This window comes from Prunus dulcis, chromosome 1, assembly GCF_902201215.1.
Source record: "Prunus dulcis chromosome 1, ALMONDv2, whole genome shotgun sequence".
Lineage (NCBI taxonomy): Eukaryota > Viridiplantae > Streptophyta > Magnoliopsida > Rosales > Rosaceae > Prunus > Prunus dulcis.
The window spans coordinates 21,416,232-21,438,882 of NC_047650.1; the positions used below are offsets into that span (position 1 = coordinate 21,416,232).

The 22,651-nt window shown below is 38.6% G+C and overlaps 4 protein-coding genes across 10 annotated transcripts; 1 reads left to right on the forward strand and 3 right to left on the reverse strand.

Moving 5' to 3' along the window:
* Window positions 1-490: 490 nt before the first annotated feature.
* On the reverse strand, window positions 491-1,966 carry LOC117622162. Its single transcript, XM_034352740.1, has 2 exons — window positions 1,891-1,966; window positions 491-1,722 (listed from the first exon to the last, which is right to left on the reverse strand). Exons 1-2 carry the CDS (start codon window positions 1,918-1,920, stop codon window positions 814-816), a joined length of 939 nt encoding a protein of 312 aa, XP_034208631.1. The 5' UTR covers window positions 1,921-1,966; the 3' UTR covers window positions 491-813.
* A 281-nt stretch (window positions 1,967-2,247) lies between these two features.
* LOC117622170 (OVARIAN TUMOR DOMAIN-containing deubiquitinating enzyme 4-like) lies at window positions 2,248-4,144 on the forward strand. Of its 2 annotated transcripts, none has more exons than XR_004584959.1 (6): window positions 2,248-2,355; window positions 2,972-3,093; window positions 3,262-3,302; window positions 3,426-3,524; window positions 3,653-3,817; window positions 4,030-4,065. XR_004584959.1 is itself a non-coding variant. In XM_034352753.1 (6 exons), exons 1-6 carry the CDS (start codon window positions 2,457-2,459, stop codon window positions 4,043-4,045), a joined length of 468 nt encoding a protein of 155 aa, XP_034208644.1. In that variant the 5' UTR covers window positions 2,378-2,456; the 3' UTR covers window positions 4,046-4,144. The 2 variants fall into 2 exon arrangements, 1 of the variants encoding a protein (XP_034208644.1); XM_034352753.1 differs by lacking the exon at window positions 2,248-2,355 and adding an exon at window positions 2,378-2,481 and having other exon boundaries at window positions 4,030-4,144.
* Window positions 4,145-4,232: 88 nt separating this feature from the next.
* Window positions 4,233-10,703, reverse strand: LOC117622131. 6 transcript variants are annotated; one of them, XM_034352714.1, is made up of 11 exons: window positions 10,343-10,703; window positions 10,121-10,250; window positions 9,777-9,853; window positions 8,746-9,519; window positions 7,058-8,154; window positions 6,443-6,710; window positions 6,089-6,295; window positions 5,590-5,763; window positions 5,248-5,445; window positions 4,995-5,108; window positions 4,233-4,773 (listed from the first exon to the last, which is right to left on the reverse strand). In XM_034352714.1, the coding sequence occupies exons 4-11, from the start codon at window positions 9,448-9,450 to the stop codon at window positions 4,441-4,443; spliced, it is 3,096 nt and encodes a 1,031-aa protein (XP_034208605.1). In that variant the 5' UTR covers window positions 9,451-9,519; window positions 9,777-9,853; window positions 10,121-10,250; window positions 10,343-10,703; the 3' UTR covers window positions 4,233-4,440. The 6 variants fall into 6 exon arrangements, with proteins under 6 accessions (XP_034208605.1, XP_034208579.1, XP_034208613.1 ...); XM_034352688.1 differs by having other exon boundaries at window positions 8,746-10,250; window positions 10,343-10,467; window positions 10,553-10,703; XM_034352722.1 differs by lacking the exon at window positions 9,777-9,853.
* A 1,358-nt stretch (window positions 10,704-12,061) lies between these two features.
* Window positions 12,062-15,663, reverse strand: LOC117627143 (NADH dehydrogenase [ubiquinone] flavoprotein 1, mitochondrial). Its single transcript, XM_034359072.1, has 3 exons — window positions 15,422-15,663; window positions 13,046-14,516; window positions 12,062-12,376 (listed from the first exon to the last, which is right to left on the reverse strand). The coding sequence occupies exons 1-2, from the start codon at window positions 15,422-15,424 to the stop codon at window positions 13,059-13,061; spliced, it is 1,461 nt and encodes a 486-aa protein (XP_034214963.1). The 5' UTR covers window positions 15,425-15,663; the 3' UTR covers window positions 12,062-12,376; window positions 13,046-13,058.
* Between the last annotated feature and the right edge of the window lie 6,988 nt (window positions 15,664-22,651).

Consider the following 22,651-nt stretch of genomic DNA (forward strand, 5'->3'; position numbering starts at 1 on the left):
TGTCGTAGTCGGGGTCTTCAAAATAGGATCCTAATTCAAGATTGGGTTCGGTGTCATCAAAATAGGATCATGATTCAGGATTGGGTTCAAGGTCAAAGTCTACATCTGTAGGAGCTGAGCCACCTGGACACTCAATTCGGCTATGGTTGGTTAAGAATGAGAGAAAGAGTATGTGGTGCTACCTCCATGAGGGTTGAAAAAAATCATCAACCCCCATAGCGGCGGCGAGGGTTTGAAATTAGAGTAAGCAATTCTAAGATCGTCGCTCTGATACCATGTTAAAATATGAAACCTAATATGAGAATATTTATTTGTGGGAATTTTTTATATATTCTTCTTCTTGTAGGAGGTCATATTTAAAATACAACGGAATTTTAATGAGCAAGTAAATAATAAATTCATATTTCTATTTACAGTAGGAAATCATGAATTAAAGTAAATCAATTACAATTATAATAGGAATTCTTGACATGAAGGGAAAGTAAGTCAATGGTCCACAAATCACACCAATATTTCTCAGTAAAGATTACAGAACCAACTGATTCAATTCTCTACTTAAAACAAGCAAATCCTACTCACTTCCAAGGTTTATATACACAATTACATTTTGGCTGCGCCCAAACCACACTGCCATTTTTGTATTTACAAATTCACCAAGTTCTAAAACATTATACATTTATTGTCTTTTCATTAACAAAACTAGCAAAAATGTATAAATGCCCTCCTCCCATAATAGCATATTTTGTTGAAGTTTTCTTTTTATAAAATGTGTTATTCATGAAAAAGAGTGGTGAATTGTTTGCTATAGTTTTGTTAATAAGTGAATGAAAGAGAGCGCGGCGTGTAGTTTCTACTTGCGTTTCTTCCGGGCGAGGTCATAAGCCATGCCGATTCGAACAATTCTAGGAGCCCATCATCCTTAGAATTGGTTTCACTTTCATCATCATCATCAGCAATTGAGCTCTCCACTTCTTCCTTGTTATTAATATTTTTCTCTTCTTTTTTTTCAACCCCTGCCTTATTTGTTGCCTTCTGTAAAAGTACTTCCTTGTAAGTAGCACCCTTGGTAACACCTACGTGACGAGGAGACATAATATTACCCTTATCAATCTGATCACCACCTGCACATTCATTATTATTACTTGGGGTTAAGGGTTCTTTAGGGCCGTCTGCTTCATGAACAAAACCCGGTTCATTGTTGCGTTCAACTTTGCTGCTTGTATCAACCTTAATCTCCTTCTCCTTTGTACCCTTTGACATTCTCCAATAACTCAATAATGTAGCCACCACAAAATTCAGCAATGAAATAGCACGAACCAATGTCCAATCCAAAAACGAAACATGGCTGACGCAAGCGGGGATTTTGCTGATGACATTATCGAATTTTCCGGGTAGGGTTTCGGTGACCCTGACCAGATCGTCGATCTTGTTAAACACAATGTGGGATGGCGGGTAGAATCTCTCGATCATGTCTTCAAGGGCTAAAATTCGATTGTCGATAAAGGAGAGGATTGCCATGGTGATCCATTGGTATTGTAAGGCATAGGCCAAGGGTCCGCCCAATGTAGCCACTCTGGCTGCAAATTTTACTATGAAGCCTAAGGGTCCATTGAAACCTTGGGCTATGGTGAAGGCTCTGTGAGATATCACTAAGATTGAAACCGCACATGTGTGCAACGGGCGCCGTCTTGCATTGATCATTTTGATTCCAATTTTTGATTCCTGAGAAATTTATTTATTCAGAGAAAAAAACATGACATGAAATTCAAAACCAAATGTGCTGAAAATTACAAAATTTAGATTAATTTAAAGTAATAAAGACTATCGCTTATATCAACAACATAAAATACAAAGTCTAAAAAAATTGGTGAGAAGAGAAATTGTGTGAACCTGGGACGCCAAGGATACCCGGGAATCCATAATCTTGAAAAAGTGGTCAAGGATTTGGTCTCATATTTATATCAAAGAGAAGTGTCGAGCTCTAAATTTGATGGCACCTGATAATAGTAAAATCCAAAAAAATGTTTGGAAGGGCGCAGTTTCTTTTTCGGCGCACTGCCAGTCGGAAATGGACGGGTCCTAATGAATTCAGAGGGAGAGTACTCTGGGTTGCCGACACGTGTTAGTTACGTAAGCACCGTCCGAAGATTAGCAAGCACGGCGAGCTTTGATATAGGGCGCGCGTAACGGATCCTAGCCGTTGGTGGTTGAAACTTTTAAACTTATTAAAGCAAAGTATCCAATTCGATTCCTTTGATGGTTGAAAGCAAAAGCTGTGGACTGGGGAGGTGGTGTTGTCTTCATCACTTGTGTTCAACGGTGAAAATTCAATTGCACATCAAAATCAAGAAGCAGGTACATCATTTTGTTCTTTCATAAGTGGCATTAGAGAGTATTTCAAGCAAGTTGTGTGTTTTTTTCTCATTCTCTCAACTGCTTGCTTCTGAATTCAACCGATGCCGAAACGGGAAACTCTGCTTGGTAACAAATTTATTTGTTTTTTTTTATTTTTTTTTTACAGAAGTTTGTTTTGTTTGTTTTTCTTAAGTTAAGAATAAAGGTTTGTGGTTATTCCTAGCTTAATCAGTACTTGGATGAATGCCTTGGGCCATCTTATATGCTTTTCTTCATGCTTTTTGTTTCTCTTTGATTTAATTCAAGTTTCCCTCCATCTGTTGTTCATCATTATTATGGAATAATATGGATTACAACCAAGGTTGGTTTGTTATTTCTTTTTTCTTCTTTTTCTCCTTTTGTTATACAATTTTGTAATTTTATTCTTGATGCCGTAATACTATTTGCAAATGTGTGTTTGTGATATCACCTACTTTTAAGTTTCAAACTGATGGCATTTCAGAACTTTCTAAGGGCCTTTTTTGTGGTTCTTTTAAAAAAATTTCTTTCTTTTTTTGGGATGTAATTTTTGGGATCTTATAAACCGACTGAATTACTTGATGCTTGCTTTGTACAGGCATACCTGGAGATGGAAGATGTTTGTTCCGGTCTGTGGTTCACGGTGCTTGTCTAAGAGCAGGGAAGCCATCTCCAAGCGACGCTCTTCAGAGAGAACTTGCAGATGAGCTTAGAGCGAAAGTACAAAATGAACTCAATTTTATACCACTTGTATTAAAAATTTCTCTTAAAATAACCCTGTACTTTTTTGTGTCAATTGTTCCTTTTTCTTTTACTCTTTCCAAAAAAAATTGTTTCCTTTTATTTAGTCAGAGGATTTCCTACGTAAAACATTATGTGTATGAACAGGTAGCAGATGAGTTCATTAAAAGGAGGGCAGACACCGAATGGTAAACTTCTGAAGGATCCCTGTTTTATATATAGTTGGTAGAATAGGCACCTAACTAAGAGACAGATTGTGCTTCTTATACTCATTTTCCAATCAACTACTTATATTTTTAATTCTTTGGCAGGTTTCTTGAAGATGATTTTGAAACGTATGTTGTACAGATGCGACAACCGCACATTTGGGGAGGCGAACCTGAGTTGCTTATGTCCTCACATGTCCTAAAGTAATCCTCTGATCTTAACATCTTCCTTTTGTGGTTAGGGTTATATATTTATGTTGCTTAAGATTTAGAAGCACTTAGACTGCCAATGATCAAAAGGTTTATCTTATTATATAACTTTCCATTGCTAGGATGCCGATTACAGTTTATATGCGGGACAACGATTCTGGTAGCCTGAAAATCATAGCTGAATATGGTCAAGAGTACGGTAAGGATAACCCTATCCGTGTACTTTATCATGGTTATGGACACTACGATACAATGCGCGGTTCGGCTACTGGTGCAGAGTCCAAGTTGTAAGATTTCTCGGTTCCCTACTCTGTTTCCTGGCAAAATATGTCCTAGTTGTGTGTGGTTTCCTTCTCATCTTTTGGCGTCATTCATAGTTCTTGTTTTAGCCTCTTAATATCTCTAAATTCCAAAGATTTCCCTGAATTGATGAACAGACTAATGTATTTATGGAATAATAGCTTGGTGTCCCATAACTTTTCCCTGTGGCTATTTGCAGGTACAAACAGAGATGAACAGAGATGCATTGGGCTGTAGCCTCTGTAGTCATATTCAGCATCTCGAATTGTATTCCTGTTCTTTGCTTATAGTAGCTACTGTTTCGAGAAATGGGCACTATCTGAAAACAAGATCCTCAAAAATTTTGTGTCTCACGCTTTGTTTATAGCATCTGCCCAGTTTAGATTAGGTGGATGCATAAACATAAAATTAAGGCTTCCCATTAAACAAAAAAATTCCCTCTACAAGTATCATTATTCAAACATTAATAGGCCTCCATGCCTCTGGAACAAACTTCCCTAACATTCATATGGTTGTATACAACAAACTCATATCTGTACAAGAGTGAAAAGTAAAGAGACCACTGAACAACCCACCCCAAGTACGCCAAATGCATACACGAAAGAGAAGATCATTCACTATCCTTCCAAACTTCACGGAGGAGTTGATATCTGACAACTTTTCGACCACCCTTCGACTTCAGCACTGAGTTGGCTGTCAATGAGCTGGGAGAAACCGGGGAATTGTCTATGATGATTGCAGTCATCGGTGAATCCAACTCATCAAGCTCATCATCACTAGTGTATGATTTCTTAACCACCGATGACCCACTCCTCAAGAGAGTTGGACTTCCCACCTCTCCTATAATGCCTATTAGTGAAGCAGCTGGAGGTGGTGAATAGACTGTAGGATTTGCAGCACATGGGAAACTTGAAGCAGACTCTATTTCAGCTTCTAAATTCTCCTGAATAAATAAAAAGCGAAATAGATTAATGCAAATTGAAACCCACAAAGACGAGGGCTTCCACCCCGAGTTCCATGATTCTTGTTTCCAGAGAATTGCCAGTTAAAGTAATAAAACAATTAAATCAGAGCAAATCAGTCTTACACCATTCAAACAGGAATGCAGTGCAGTATAAAAGCTGAAAAGTTTTTTTCAGAGATAGTAGAGGGCCTCTAGGTTACCTCATAATCAAGAGCCTCAAAAACTGCTTCGGGAATTGGGTCTGGGCAAAACTCGTCTGAAACAAAATTGTAAAGAACCCTCTTGATCAGTGGTGCACCAAATGTAGGGCATACCTGCAGATAATAAATGAAACAGTGATCATTACAAAATGGCAGGGAGTTATTATAAACTCAGTTTATTTATTTATTTTAACTTTTGGGGTTGGGGTGGGGGTGGGGTGGGGGTGGGGGTGTATACAAACCCAGTGCTTACTTCTTTTCTGGTGGATTTATCTGAAAGCATGTCAAATGGAAGCATCATCAGATCACTCAAAGCATTAAGAAGACGGAAAGCTTTAAAGGATGTATCGCAGTTTAGTCGCTTTTGATCACTGAGTTCAGTATCATCATCAGGAGCATCACTATCATCTATACCAAATAGATCAGTAAGCCATCGGGACCAGCTTCCAATCTGGGGATATGAAGACAAGCAGAGTCCTTTCATCAATGAATGCAAGACTACTAGTTATTCATATATAAAAGAATACGTGACTATTTACTGGCCGAAAAAAAAAATTGTGACTAATTACCTCACACGGTTAGGTGTCACACTTACCGCGTTTTTTAGCTGTGCACCAGCCCCAAAGCTTGACTTTCCAGCTGGAATAGGGAGAACCTTGGAATCACTTATGGGGTCAGACACAGGATCTGTGGGCATCTCTTCAGCATTTTCACGAAGAATAGCATTGAACATAGCCACATCCAATCTATCCACTAACCGCTCCATTACCTGAAAAACCATGCATTTACAAGTATGCATAAATATTGACATAAGTAGCAAAATCATGTGACAGATCTTTAAATGACATATGGAAACATGCTGAAATAGTAAAAGCTCACTCTAATGTAGTATTGGAATCTACTGGAAGTTGGACACATAAAATAAAACACAAGATATGTTTTCATTCAAACATTGGTGATATAGCTCGGGCTGCCTATAGCATGTGCACCGAGTGTTGAGCTCCAATATTCTTATGTTAACCTTTAGGGGTTTCCAGGTGAAGTGAAAAGCTCAACGTGCACATTGAGGAAGGGATGGTAATGCATAAACATACCAAACGAGCCAGCAGAGGCAAGCAACCACACTCATGTCCACCAGCTCTTGCAGGACAAAGCCTTTCACAGGCATCTTTGAAAGCCTTTTTCCACAGCTCCATAGAAAAATTACCCTGCTCATGACCACCCAAACCATACTTCCTTCCATAGGTTTTCCTTGAGCTTGAGCCCTTGGCAGCTGCTGACTGCATATATGGAGTCATATTCTGGAGAATGGAAAACAAGATACAATATCAGATATGAATAGCAAGGACTTTCAGATCTAAACTTCCTGTAGATAGAGCTCGTATTGAAAGAATGAAAAAAGATGATGATGACAATAATGAAGAAAACTGAAAACAATATGGATTTACCTGCCACCATACAGACTCAACAATTCGGGAGAAGATCCAACCTTCAAACTTTTCCAAAGCGGCCATAAATATCTGTGGATCTTCCCAAGTACCAAAACTTTCAAGAGTCCTATCATTCTCTTCCTTGTGAAGAGGAAACCCATTCTTTGCTGATAAAAGCCCCCCAGCATTAATTTTAGTTCCGGGTCGAGCAGAAATTTGTGGTTTCCCTAAGCTCTGGCTGATGATACCTCTCAACACAATTGAATTCGACAACCAGAATGTCAACCTGTTTATTGGCAACAACACATACAATAAACTGTCAAACTAAAAGAGAAGTATTTTAACATCCTTTTAGAACTCATCATATTAAATGATTTGGATCATTAAGGGAAAAAGAAAAAGGAAAAATATATATGGCCCATGGGGACAAAGATACTATTCGTAGCCAATCAGTTTATGGTGCATCCTGATCCGTTTCATGTGTCATTTGTATCCCGAAACAGACAGTCAAATATCATCTGAATCACTTATTTCTAGGGATTCTGGTTACTCTGATTTGCATATTAGAACATCATTAGTTTTACGATGAGGCATAGCCTATTATTGATCTTCCATTTATTTAGCTTCAAGTACCTTGGAACATCATTTCCACATGCTTTAGACACCAAAATCAATCCAGTAATAGCAGCTCTTGCTGCGTTTCCCTTCTTAGCTTGAGAGCTCGTTTTGCAAGCATTAAAATAGAATCTAGACAGCCTTCGAGCAGGAGCATGAATCTTATTTGCAGAGCTCCCATGCTCAGCGGCAACTGAGTAAAGGCCAACCTCAACAGCAGCAGCTTCTCTCAATTCTTCCTTAAGCAATTCAATTGTGGACTCCAAGTCAACTTTACTATCAGAAAATCTGGTTGTTGTTTCTTCTCTTTCACTTGTTCCACTAATCATACCACAAACATGAACATCTTCAGGAATATCAGCTTCCTTTGACTTCTCGACAAACTCATTATTGCTTGGAAGTCTATTGTTCTGAGCTGAGACAAAAGGTAACTGCAAAGACTTTACATGCTTTAATTCATTACTTTTAACCTTACTGCCCTGCACTCCAACAGTATTCCTGCCGATTGTAAAAGTTTCACTCTTTAACCTGACTTGTTTTCTGGTAGCGTCTTGTGAAAATCTAGAAGCTAATTTGTCATCAAATGAATATTCTTTCACATTTAGGAGATGACCATCCTCTCGATTAGCTTGCAAATCTGCATTGCTTGCAAATACTGAGTCTGTGTCCTCCTGAATAGGCGTGCTTGAGGATGCACCTTCAGTAGCATGGTTACTGACAATATTACCCATTTGAGAATTTTCATGCATTCTGGCACTACTGTTAGAAAGAGTTTTGTGAATTCTGTTGTCCTTAATATTATGGTTACCAGATTTTTGATGGCTTTCTTGATGGCCAAAGGATGAAGAAGATGATTGAACAGAGGGAGTGAGAGATTTTTTCAGGGTTGGCATTGAGCTCTCCCTTGGAACGTTAAGCAAAGAAGCAGGATCATTTGCAGGGTTCAGCAGAATGGAGGAAGAGCCTATTGACGATGATGGAGATGAACTTCCATTTTGGTTTTTGAATGCTTTAGCCACTGGAGTTGCCCCTGTGCTTGCAGATGCTGCTATTGACTCAACGGCAGGCTCCCCATAAAGCCGTCTAGTGCTATCAGTTGTTGATTCTGATTCATTCTGCAATTAGTTATATATGGCTGTTAAGCAATCTGAAGATACACAAATGAATTCTCTTAGACAAAGATAAGCAACCCATCAGATCAAACACAATCATGGTATCAGAAATTGTTGTAGTGCAGTAAATGATCTGCAATAATGGTCCACCATTTGATTGGTGCAGAAGTAGCCCAGATATTAAAGTAAACCGGCTGGATGATTGCAACCACATCATTATGTAGTTTTCTTTGGACATACCTATGCAAATGAGTATGAAAATTATGATGATGCTAGTACTCATGAGCAGATGATTTGGATTCTCAGATATTGTATTTGAAGATCTTAAGTTAAGGTACGTAGTTTGTTCATTGTACGGCCATGGATCTGCAATTAAATTAAATTCGATAAACCTAATTCTACATAATAAATTAGATGCAAGGATATTTAAACTGGAGAAATCATACAAAAAAAGAAATATATATATATATATATTATATTCTGTACCACTAATCACAGAGTAAGGACTTTCACACGGAATTTTCAAAATTATAAGAGCAGAAAAGCAAAGAAGTTAATCTAAAAAGGAAAATTTATTAAATTAGCTCCACATACCTTTTCACTGCTGCTAGGTAATGAACTGACTGTTTTCTCAAAAGCAGAGGAGGTTACAGTATGTGATGAATGTGAGGAAACACCATCATCATCATCTTCATCATCATCAGTAAATGAGGCAATCTCATCTTTGCCATCATTCATGGACTCTGGAACAGATTCAATTCCATCATTCTCCAGAGACACTTCTCTGGACAAGCTGCCCTTTGATGACAAGCTGGAGCTAGGTTTAACACATGGCTGAACATTAACATAAAGAACCGGTTGAGCGGAACTCTTAAAGCTTTTCTTCCAGTTCAATGGAGTGCTCACATTTCTGGTTTCTATGATGATACCATAATCTGCAAGATTTATCACGGCTGATGCCAACAGTTGACCTTTCACTGCCTTGTCTTTTCGAGGTTCATACAAGTAAAATTCCAAGTTGTTCTTCTGGTAAGTATCACGTACAGTGCTTTTTCTTGATTTCTCCCTGTACAAAGTGACTGGAAGGGTGAAAGACTCGCCGAATTCGATCTTCCCATCTCCAACATTACAAGTAAAGGATCCAGAAACTTGATCACCATTTTCCCATTGAAGCAACACAGACTGTACAGATCTCAAAGCCTTATATGAGGGCCATGGTTTAATCTCCTGCACATGGATAAGGTAATCAACCTGAACAGCTGTGCTCTTCCTGCTCTTTGTTCTTATCCCCAGAACCATTGTTATGAGAAGTGCCTGGAAAGCTCTTGATGGGTAGGACCAGTTACAATGCTTCTACATCCATGAAACCTTCTTACATAGATACACTTCACATAATCAGATAAAAGGGGAACAAAGAAAGACTAAGAAAAAAACATTTTCAAATTCTCAACTCTATTCTATGAATTTATTTTAATAATAAGATTCAATGCACAGTGATGAATTTCAATAAACAACAAATAAAATGCAAAAGAAAAATAATGGGCAGATAATTTTTGACCATGAGAGACAAAATGAGTACAAGATAGAACGTGGGGAGGTTTAATAATTTTTGGGCAATCACCCACCCCACTCATTCTGCTGCTTTTGATAAACAAATGCTGACAAAAGCCTCAAACGCACGGTGACAAAACCTCTGGCCTACCTGTTCTTTGAAAATACGAACAAAACAAGCCAAAATTGAAACGGACAAAAAGGGTGATCAGAACAGCAGCAGTGAATCAACCAAAAAACAAAAAATGTTAAGACTTTTTCGTCCAAATATTGATACAGAGAAATGGAACTCAGAATTAGATCGGAATCAGAGTGAAGAAGACAATGACAGGCAATTGGAAGCGCAATTGGTTGGAATTGCAGCCACTTCAACGAGGATCGGAGCTTGGAAGAATCAAAGAAATGTGAGCGAACTTACAATGAGTTAACGGAGAGCGAGAGAGAGAGGAATGTGGGAGAGAATGAAGAAAAGCACGAGACTCTGTTGGTCTGGCCACTGCTTCTTCTTTCCTCTGTGTCTCTGCTTCACTTTTCTACGTTGCGTCAAACTGAGAAAAATTGAAAATATGCGTGCGTGAGAACACGAAAGAGGAAATAAAAAGTCGTTCGAAAAAGGAAGAAGAGGATGATATATGATAACCGCGTTTTGCTGGAAGCAACTGTCGCTCTTGCTTAAGTAGATCTGGGCCCTTTCTTTTGCCCGCTAACAGGTTGAATCATTCTATATTGGGCTCTGCATCTTCTTTGGACCCTTAATTTATTAGCCTGTTAAAGCAAAAAGTTGGTAAGGTCTCACTTCACTTTCGGCTATTCTTCGCTGATTCGATGCCAATCGAACTCAATACCTGACCTTTGCTTGTACCACAAAGTTAACAAGTTCTTAGAAAACCTTCGATCATAACTTTTCTTTAGATTGTGGCAGAGAGGCAACAATATTGTTCGAATTCGAGATCTGTTGATCTTTGATTGTAACACAAGGCTAACAACTTAGAATGGGGTACGAGTCACCACTTTCATTTTAATTTGTTCATATTTCTTGGCGTCGTTGTTCCTTTTATAACTCACGTTTTTATTATTATTTATAATTAAATGAGTTGTTTTCAACTATGGCATATAGTCGGGACTTGGGAGGTTGAAGCATCAATTTCAAGTTTTTTTCTCTCTTTATCGAACGGCAGGAAAACATCCATTTCAACATGATTAAAATGGTAGTTGGTATAAATTCCAGGGGCTGATAATGGAGATTTTGGATGCTTAAGATATCAACTACTGTGAATTCTTGAATGTTTTTCTTTATTTTTTGGGTCAAGAAATTGTTGAATGCTTTTGACTCTTGGGTTTGACGCAAGAAACATTGCTGGGGATCATGACAACCTTAGAGTTTGGGCTTAGTCCTTAGCCCAATCTTCTCAATTCAACAACCAGAAATGTAACGGCCGTCAAGGCCGAAAGCTCAACTTGGTGATAATTAGTATTACACAGTTTACACCCTTTAGCTTATTGCGTGTGTGTATGTATCCGTATTTTAGGTCGATCAACTCAAGCTGCAGAAGCAAAACGTTGACAATCCCATCTGTACACTCTACCCAAGGTCCTGTTTGGTGGGCTGGATTGAATGGGATATTTCCAATTAAAATGGACATGGTTCCTAACTATTGTTTGGTGAGCTTAAATGTGTCTCAGACTGGATATGGCCTCTGGATCAAAGTCCCAAATAACTAAGGTTATGAAACCCAAACCCAAACGTGGGTTTAGAAGCCGCGTCGTCTTGCGAGAGCGAGCGCCTCCTCTGGTTTGACGCCTTCTATCTTCTCCTCTTGCAGCAGCATCGGATCGCGCAGACCAAGGCATGGAGGAACTGCAGCAAGATTGCGTTGCGCAGATCGTCGCCGCTTCCCGTCGATCTGGCCGAGCTTTTCCATTATAAGAATCGCTTGGCGTATGCTCTCTCTTTCTCTCTCTCTCCGTGTCTGTTTCCTGAGAAAAAATTGTGATGAAAAGACAATCTAAAGGAAACATTGAGTTGAGATATATTTTTGTTTTCATTTCTCAGTAGTTCAGTATCATATCTCAACTCAAATAATATATTTCTTTTGTTTTGTTTTTGTGAATGAAATATTTTGCATGTCATTGTTTGTGTCGATTTTGTGAAAATTATGATTGTTCTTGGATATGCTAATTGGTTAGATTTGTATGCATTATTATAATTTTTATACATTTATTTGTAATTTTTTTATTCTGCAAATTTTGTCAGTCCTGAGAATCTCATCTTGGTGGTTACTGCACCAAACAGCTGCTTAAAATCCAATCATATCACAACCAGTCCAGTATAGAGAGGTTAATGCAATCCAGTCCAGTCTAGCCTACCAAACGGGGCCCAAGTACTTTATTAATCTCATTACATAAAACGGGGAAAGAAAAACAAAATTTATTAACAAAATTCCAACTGTGTAAGGAAAACATTATCTGGAAACACCACAACATAAATATCCTGCCCAGACACTCCCACAATAAATCAGTGTTTCTCTGGGACAGTGAGGTCATAGAGTTGATACAGCTTAAAAACAAACACGAGCAGCTGGACCACCAGCCGCCGCCCGAGTAACCTATCTTCCCGAAATCTGGGGTACATATTTTATTTTATTCCATGATTTCCACCAATACAAGCTTTAACCTACAAAGCAGAAAAATCCTTTATTATACCAAGTGATAAATGCTTTAGCCCATAGAAAAATGTCAAAGGGTTAGCCAACAGCAACTTAGTGATCTCACGTATCAAAGAAGAAAACATTTAAAAACCCCAACCGCCGCCGCCCCCACCCCACATACGCTGAAAAGTTCTGTCAATAACATCTAAATTTACTCAGAAGACAAAGACGGATGCATCAAGTCCACTAGACATAGAAGCAGCAATGCTAGTTAATCTTCTACTTATCTTTCTGAGTGTTCTTAACTTGATCATATTAACATCAAAATTGCCAGTTGAGATCTCCGCAATTCACTATCGAAGGTAGAACATAGGATATCTCCCAAGTAATATATCCAGTCAACCATTGAACGAAGAAAAGAAAAGACTACAGTGTAGCAAGTTTATTGCTCAACATGAACATATAAGACATCCTTCTAATGTTTTACTTTTCTTTCCTTAAATCCAAGAGAACCCACATATGTGTATAGGTTCAGAAAACCAGATCAGGCCACCTGATGGGTGGTCTTACAACAAAATAACAAATATATTCCAAAGTACAGCAAGTGGAAGTTATTTGTATAGTTTTTCTCCTTAAGTTTCTTACTTTTAGAAATTGAATGAAGAAATGAATGCAGAATAGATACAAGAAGCAACCTGAGAGAAGCACTCAAGCAGCTGCCTCCAGCAATTCCCGCTCTGCACGCTCCCTGATCCTCCTCTCAAGCTCTGGCCTGAAATGCCTTATTAGACCTTGCACAGGCCAGGCAGCAGCATCCCCCAAAGCACAGATTGTGTGCCCCTCAATCTGCTTGGTCACCTCCTGAAGCATGTCAATCTCTTCCAACTTTGCATTCCCGACTTTCATTCTTTCCATGATCATCCAAAGCCATCCTGTCCCTTCCCTACATGGTGTGCACTGCCCACAACTCTCGTGCTTGTAGAAGTAAGAAAGCCTCGCAATTGCATCCACAATGTCAGTTGATTTATCCATCACAATAACAGCTGCAGTCCCCAATCCTGACTGGACAGCCTTCAGGGCATCAAAATCCATCAATACATCATTACATATATCCTTGGTAAGTAGTGGAACAGATGAACCACCTGGAATTACCGCAAGCAAGTTGTCCCATCCACCCCTCACACCTCCACAGTGCCTCTCTAATAACTCTTTCAAGGGTATACTCATCTCCTCTTCAACTGTGCAAGGCTTGTTCACATGTCCTGAAATACAAAACAATTTTGTCCCTGCATTGTTCTTTCTCCCAAAACTGGCAAACCACTCTGGTCCACGCCTTAAAATGGTGGGAGAAACAGCCACCGTTTCCACATTTGTAACAGTGGTGGGGCAGCCATATAACCCTGCATTAGCAGGGAAAGGAGGCTTCAATCGTGGCTTCCCCTGTTTCCCTTCAAGGCTCTCCAGAAGCGCTGTTTCTTCACCACAAATATAAGCACCAGCACCAAAGTGGATATGAACATCAAAATCATAACCAGATCCACATGCATTTTTGCCCAGTAACCCGGCTTCATAGGCTTCTTTTCTGGCCTTTTCGAGGTTGATCCGTTCATTCACATATTCACCTCTTATGTAGATGTAAGCAGCACTGGCCCTCATCCCAACGCCAGCAATCAGGCAACCCTCTAAAAGTTTGTGTGGATCATGGCGCATAATTTCCCTGTCCTTACAGGTTCCAGGTTCACTTTCATCAGCATTGACAACAAGATAGGAAGGACGTCCATCAGATACTTTTGGCATAAAAGACCATTTGAGGCCAGATGGGAAACCAGCACCACCACGTCCACGGAGGCCAGACTTTTTCATTTCATTGACAATCCAATCAGCACCTTTAATAACTATATCTTTGGTTCTGTGCCAGTCACCTCGTTTCATGGCACCTTTGAGAAATGGGTCATGCAACCCATATAAGTTGGTAAAAATTCGGTCTTCATCTTTCAAACCACCAAAATGGGTTTTCTCTGGAGGTGGGGGAGGTGGTGGAGGTTGAGGAGTAGTAGCAGTTGTTGCACCCTGAGTGCTGAATGATCTCAACCCTAGGCCCCACTTCTCACCATGATGACGAGCTAAAGCTGCTCTCGGCAGAGAAAGAATACCCTTGATGGGTGCCTATGTATTAACAATAAAGAAGTCAGATCAGTTCATTTCCCCATAGTGAACTGTGTCTCTAACATGTATTCTTCAGAGTTAACAATCAAAATAAAACTACAGTTCACATGAAACAACTTCCAAAAAACATGGATGAAAAAATCCAACATCAAATTACAGCACAGCAACCATAATGAAACATTAATATTACGATAAAGTGTGGCCTACACGCAACATTTATTTTCTTATAGATTCTTTATATTTAATGAAGATGGAAATACGAGCACACGCACTAGAAGATTGAAATGTGGCTTGTACATCTTCGATTCAGCATTTCTAGAATTATCTCTGTGTTCCCTATTATTTATCTCTACACCAAACTACATGCGTTTGACCTGGGAGATAGTTTCACACAAAACTCACCCAAGACAAAAATTGAATTAATCCAAGAAGCCTAAGGTGATTCCCTAATCACCACTATATTTCAAAGCAGCTTTAAGACAAAAAGAAAATGGTGATAATGGGGATGATAAAGATGTCCACTGAAAGACTCGCAACCAATTTGGAACCTAAAGTCAAAACCTTTCTTCAATCAAGCCTAATTAAAAGATGGGCTTAGCTAAGGAGAGCTCCAACAGGTATTAAATACCTTAAAAACCCGTTCATAATTAAATTTTCTCGCCCTTTCCAGCACCTTTGCTCAATTTTCCCAGTTACCAATCAGATAGCAAATCGAGGAAAAGAAGAAAAACCCACAGATCTACTAAAGAACACATTTCGGAATAAAATAATATACAAAACAAATATGGATTGATAGAAACATGGAAATGAGCTTGAATCAGAGTGAAACCTAGGGCAGTGAATGTTAAGCCTCAAAAATAAAATTCAACAAAAGATGTGGGCGGATAGAGAAATTGATTGCTTACCATGGCAAGAACTGCGGCAGATGAACCTCGATGCGTCGCCGAATCAGGCAATCAACGAGAACGAGACTGAGAGAGAGAAGGAGAGAGAATGCTCAGGTGGGAAATGGAGAGAGCTCCAGTTCACGAACCTTGATATGCAAAATGGACCATCCGAATAAAATGGTCAAAACGATTTAATGACGTCGGCGATGAACGGCTGAGATTGAGTGAGCGTTTGTGATGAGCTTATATTACACGTAGAGATGCTCTGCTGTTCCAGTTGTGTCCACCGATCAACGGTCATGATTTGGACCCACTTCTCTACGTCTTTTTTATCATGAAATTTTGGGTTGGGTTTTCAATTTTAAAGATATTATGGGCTTAGTTGTCGGCCTTGAGTATCTTGGACCAATAGAGAGATATAGAAGTTGAGTCCAATGGCGGTTTCAAGATTTGAAAATCGGGTTTGTAAAATTTACATACTAAACTCAACCGTTTGAGTGAATTTTTTTATTTCTTCTATAGATGTTTTGACAACAATGCAATATCATACTGGAACTGTGAAGAAAAAAACATTAGCCTTGAAAACTGAGTGATAAAGCCTCAGCATTAGTGATTGCATGTCAGCTTCACTCTCTCTCTCTCTCTCTCTCTCTCTCTCTCTCTCTCTCTCATGCATATGCCTCTAGGGTCTTGGGTTTAAATGATATGGTAAAATAAATTACACACAAAAAATAAAATGCAATGCATAAGTCAAATTTGGAGTGGGACAATCTCAGCCCGTTTAGTGGTTTGGCATGAGTATGGCCCGATCTCATATGGGCTAGGGTTGTGGGCTCGTGGCCGAAATTGGTGATTTTCATGAGTGAATAGGCCTATTTATTAAATACGACGACTTTAAATGGCTCGGCCGACTTGTTTGACACCTCTATTCCATACTAGCATTATTTTGCCCAAGACTCCTCTAAACAAAGCTTTCATTTTTTATGACATGTAGTTTGGTAAGGTGGTGGTGAAGCAAGCAATAACGACACTCCACTTCTCTGTTAGTAAGAGCCGAAGGACAACAAGAAGTACCAGAAAAGAGTTGTACGACACACTCATAACTAGCCACCAATAATGGACCAAAAATCCTCTAAGGATAAACCAATAAGATATCCACACGAACAACATACCTCCCTATGTGAGGAATATGAATGGCATGTGAAAACAAACAATGAGAACCCCTCCCTAAAACAGCAGCACTATGCAAAATGTTGCAATCAAATAGAAGATGTTAATTGCAGGATCACACCAATATAGCCAATGTGGGCATGCATAATCGACTAGAGGCTCGGCAGGTAACTGGATATAAGTTCGAAAGTTCACAGCGAGGTTGAATAATGTTATTGGCTTTTTTTTTTCATCACATAATAAATCTTGTTTGCATATACATAAGTATAAATAAATAAAACATTTTAAATGAAGTGGTAAAAAAGATGCAATACATAAGTAAAATTTGACGTGAGCCTATCTCAGCCCGTTTAGTAGCCCAGCAAGAGCACGAAGCGAACCCATATGGGTTAGGGCCGTGGGCTCCAACCAGAATTGGTGATTTTAATGAATGGAAGGGCCCGACATGACCCGTTTATTAAATGAGCCGACTCTAAAGGGACTAGCTCGGTACGGCACAACTAGTTTGACACCTCTACTCCATACTAACATTATTTTGCTGAGACTCCCCTTCACAAATCCTTCATTTTTAAGGCATGTAGTTTGGTAAGGTGGTGATGAAGCAAGCAGTAACGACACTCCATTTCTCTAGTAGTAAGAGCCGAAGGGCAATGAGAAGTACCAAAAGGGAGTTGTACGACACAACCATAACTAGCCACCAATAAAGGACCAAGAATCCTTTGAGGATAAACTAGTAAGATACCCACACAAACAACATACCTCACGAGGTGAAAATATATGAACGGCAGGTGAAAACTGATGATGGACCCCCAAAATAGCCCCCAAACATTGCAATCAAATAAAGTAGCAAATGGTGAGGACACACCGGCATATAGCCCGTGTGGGCATGCACAGTCAACTAACGGCTTGGTTGGTGGCTGGATATAAGTTCCAGCGTTCGCGGCGAGGTTGAATTACGTTATTGGCTTCTTTTTTCAACAAATAATAAATCTTATTTGTATATACATTGTATATTAAAAAAAAGATTTGAATGACGTGATAAAAGAAATTACAAAAAAATAATAACGCAATGCATAAGTCAAATTTGGAGTGGGCGTATCTCAGCCCGTTTAGTGGTTTGGCACGAGCACGTCACGAGTCCATATGGGCTAGGATCATGGGCTCGGGCCGGAATTGTTGATTTTCATGAATGAACGGGCCTCGCACGACCTGTTTATTAAATGCTACAACTCTAAATGGCCCGGCCTGGCCCGTCCCGACTTGTTTAACACCTCTATTCCATACTAGCATTATTTTGCCCAAGACTCCCCTAAACAAAGCCTTCACTTTTGACAATATGTAGTTTGGTAAGGTGGTGGTGAAGCAAGCAGTAATGTCACTCCATTTCTTTGGTAGTAAAAGCTGAAGGGCAATGAGAAGTACCAGAATGGAGTTGTATGATAATGGATCAAGAATCCTCTAAGGATAAACCAATAAGATATCCACACGAACAAAACACCTCCCTAGGTGAGGAATATGAATGGCATGTGAAAAGTAAGAACGAGGAGCCCTCCCCAAAACAACAGCACCATGCCAAATGTTGTAATCAAATAGAAGTAGTTAATGGCGGGGTCACACCAGTATAGCCAATGTGAGCATGCACAGTCGACTAGTGGCTCGACAAGTGACTAGATATAAGTTCAAGCATTCGCGACGAGGTTGAATAAACTTATTGGCCTCTTTTTTCAACAAATAATAAATCTTTTTTATATATACATAATTGTAAAAATATAAAATAAAAAAACCTTTTAAATGAAATAGTAAAAAACTTACAAAAAAAAAATGCAAAACTTAAGTCAAATTTGGAGAGGGCCCATCTCGGGCTGTTTAGTGGCCCGACCTGAGCTCATATGGGCTAGGGTCGCAGGTTCGGGCCGAGATTGGTGATTTTCATAAATGGATAGGCCTGACATGACCTATTTATTAAATGCGTAGACTCTAAACGAGTCAGGCGAGCTATGCGTGACTCATTTGACATCTATATTCCATGCGAGCATTATTTTGCTCGAGACTTCCCTAAACAAAGCCTTCATTTTTAACGACATGTTGTTTGGTAAGGGGTAAGGTGGTGGTAAAGTAAGCAGTAACGAAACTCCACTTCTCTAAGGATAAACTAATAAGAAATCCACACGAACAACATACTTCCCTAGGTGAGGAATATGAATAGCAGGTGAAAACTGACAACGAGGACTCCCAGAAATAAGAACACCGGGCCAAACGTTGCAATCAAGAGATGTAGTAAATGGTGGGGACACACCTGCATAGCCCGTATGGGCATTCACATTCAAATAACGGCTCAGCGAGTGGGTGGGTATAAGTTCGAGCATTCACGGTGAGGTTGAATAAATTTATTGGTTTCTTTTTTCAACAAATAATAAATAGTTACATAATTGTAAACAATATTTAAATGAAGAGGTACAAAAATTATATTAAAAAATGCAATATATAAGTCAAGTTTAAAGTAGGACCATCTCAACCCGTTTAGTGGTTTGGCACGCAAAGTAAAGCTGAGAACCTGTGGAAGATATTCTTATTATAAGAATTTCTGCTCGAACAGTAGAGGTGAAGCGAGCAATAATGACACTAGGGATGGCACTGGGCCGGTTAGGGGCCGGGTATGGCAATACCATCCCCGTCCCCGCTCCCCATCCCCGTCCCCGTCCCCGCCCCAATCCCCGGTTTAGGCTTTTCGGGGAATCCCCGTCCCCGTCCCCATCGGGGAAGTGTCTCCCATACCCGCCCCAATCCCCGGTTTTTAATAAGATATTTCTTGTTAAAATAATTTCTCAATCCAAATATTTAGAAACTTTTTCAATAAGCACAATAAATCCTTCTAGTCTTAAATTAGAAAACCAATCCTAAAGAAATATTAACAATATCCTGTCATCAAATAAAACTTCACAATTTCAATGAACTCTCCTACGCTCCATCATTCATAGCTTTAATCAAAAAACAAAGATATGTTCTCTGTTTCAATGGTAGACTCCTACAAAAGAAAAAATTAATAATAAGATAAAACATTACAATTATTTAAAAGAAAATGAGAAACTGGCCAATATAAGAAAAATCTATTTAAAAAATTAAAGAGAGCTATTAAATATAAGAATGTTACCTCTTCCTCATTATTATCAACTTCTTCATCTTGAACGGTAACTCTTCTAGCTTCGTTCTCATTAGGGCTTGAAGCTAACAGTATAAATAAAAAAAAATTATTAGAAAACAACAATAAAATGTTTTACTTAATATGAAAAATATAAGCATAAAAATATTTCAATACCTCTTATCTCACTCCATAACCAATCGCGAGCGCACATCAATGCCTCTACTGTGTTTGAATGAAGCCGGCTACGATGAGGGCTTATAATCCTTCCACTAGTACTAAAGCAAGACTCTGAAGCAACTGTGGATACAGGAATGGCCAAAATATCTCTAGCAATATCATGCAAAGTAGGATATTTGATCCCATTTGATTTCCACCAACATAATATATCAAAATCATCATCATCATTCCTAGGTAAAAGAGACTCTTCTAGATAATGATCCAACTCAGATTTAACATGTCCATGGGTAGTGGAGTGAGAAACAAACACATCCAATTGCTTTACCAAATCAAGTTTAGGCATAGATGGTCTAGATGACGAAGTAGGAATCAAAGATTCAGATTGCACCTGTTGACTTTGTTGAGATCTTGACTGATACTCCTTGACCAAGTCATAGAGAATATCTTTATATTTCTTAATCTCTTGAGCTGCGTTGTTTGAATATATTAGAGGGCATAAAAATTCAATTTGTTTCATCTTATACCTTGGATCCAAAATACTTGCAACTCCCATCAAACCATGCATTGTATCCCAATACTTCTCAAACTTTGTTTGCATATGTAATGCCATTGCTTGCACCTCTTCTTGTTCAGAACTAAGCCAATCATAAATTGCTAATCTAATAGCACAAATATTCTTAAAGTAAAGATTGGCAGTAGGATACTTGGTCCCTGAAAAAAGAACAGTCACATCATAAAACATGGCCAACTTATCAACAAGCTCCTTTGTCTTTGCCCAATCACTTTCACTAGGCACTTCTTTGTACAATGGCTCACGGTGCTTCAAACGAGGAAAAACATCTTTGTATATCATTGCAGTCTTAAGCATGGAATATGTAGAGTTCCATCTAGTCTTACAATCAAGTTCTAACATTTTAGAGGTTGGAACTCTCAATTGCCTGGCCGCTTCAAGAAATTTCTCCTCTCTTTTTTGGGTTCCTAGCCAAAATGCAACACTGTACCTAATTTTCTCAATACTTTTTTTAATCACCTCTAAGCCATCTCTCACTACCAAATTCAAAATATGAGCACAACACCGCATGTGGAATAAACGTCCATCTAACATAAGTGAACTCGAGCAAATCTTATCTAACACTATCGCAATCATGGAATCATTTGTAGAACAATTATCTACAGTTAAGGTAGACAACTTACGGTCAAGATTCCATTCGAACATGCATTCCAATAAAGCATCAGCAAGTACCTCCGCCGTGTGTGGACATGGAACATATATAAACCTATAGTAAAACCCAAATAAGTCACAATCTAATTATTTAAAAAAAAAAAATAGGATTAATAATTCAAATAAGAAAAGTATATTACTTTTACCTTATTAGTCGGCTTTGTAAATTCCATGCATCATCAATGAAATGTGATGTGATAGTCATGAATCCTCTCTTTTGATTATTCGATGTCCACATATCCGTTGTAATGGCAATTCTACTTCTGTTGGTGTCCAACAACTTCATTGTTTTCTCCCTCTCAACTTCAAAAACCTTAAATATGTCCTTCTTGATTGTGTTTCGAGAACACACCTTAAATAATGGTTGCAAAGCATTGGAATACATCTTGAATCCAATATGATCAACCATGGATAATGGATACTCATGAAGAATAATCATATTTGCAAGTGCCTTCCTGGCATGGTCGTGGTCAAAATTATAAGTGCCAAGTTTGACACTCCCATCACTCAACTTTGTAGGATTCAACATTGATTGATCTATGGTTCTTTGTCTTTTATAAAGACAAGACTTTACATGATCAAGTAAATGTCTAGTCCCATTCTTGCTACTTGCGCCTAAGATATTCTTACAATGAATGCACACAGCTTTTATTTGACCTCAAATTTCTTTCTTTTCAAAATGTTCCCAAGCAGGAGATCTACCTTTCCTTTTATTCATAGCAGCTTGAGTTGAAATTGTGGCTTCTGTGTCGTTATTTTCAGTTACTGCAGGATTGCTATCATTTTCATTTGGTGTAGGGTTGTTATCCTCCTCAATTTGGGTTTCAGGAACTTGAGTCTCTTCATTGTCGTCACTCATCTAGGAAAAAAAAAATTATAAAGACTGATACATCAATTGGAAGGTAAAATATCAAACAACAAGAAAAGAATTAGTCATGACAAAAAATATATTCTCAAAAGGAAAAGAATAAAGAATGCATATAAAAAAAAAAGGTATAGCTTTTATTAGAACAAAGCATGCATATCAGACAAAGAATAGCTTTTATCAAATCAAAACATGCATAGGCCTTGCAGTCGAAACAACAAACTAAAACAATATAAAATTATCAAATCAAAAAAGCTTTTGTGGTGTTAAAGCTGTAAAACAATATAAAATTATCAAATCAAAACAGCTTTTGTGGTGTTAATTGCTTATAGACAATATAGTAAACAATATAAAAATTGTCAAAGAGAGAGAACCTTATTGCTGACAGTAAACTTGATGTGCAGTCGAAATTTGAATTGCAGTCACTTGCTCATAGAATTTGAGAAGATAGCAGCCCGTGTAGGAGGAAGGAATAAGGAGCGACAGACAGATAGCGACTCTCTAGGGTAATTTTGTTTATTATATTATATTAATATATATATATTAATTATAAATAAATATATTACTTATCGGGCCGGGTTCGGGGATGGGGATGACAATCCCATCCCCAGCCCATCCCCGGTCGGGGATTTTGCAAATTCGGGGATCCCTGTACCTGGCCCTGATTTCCCC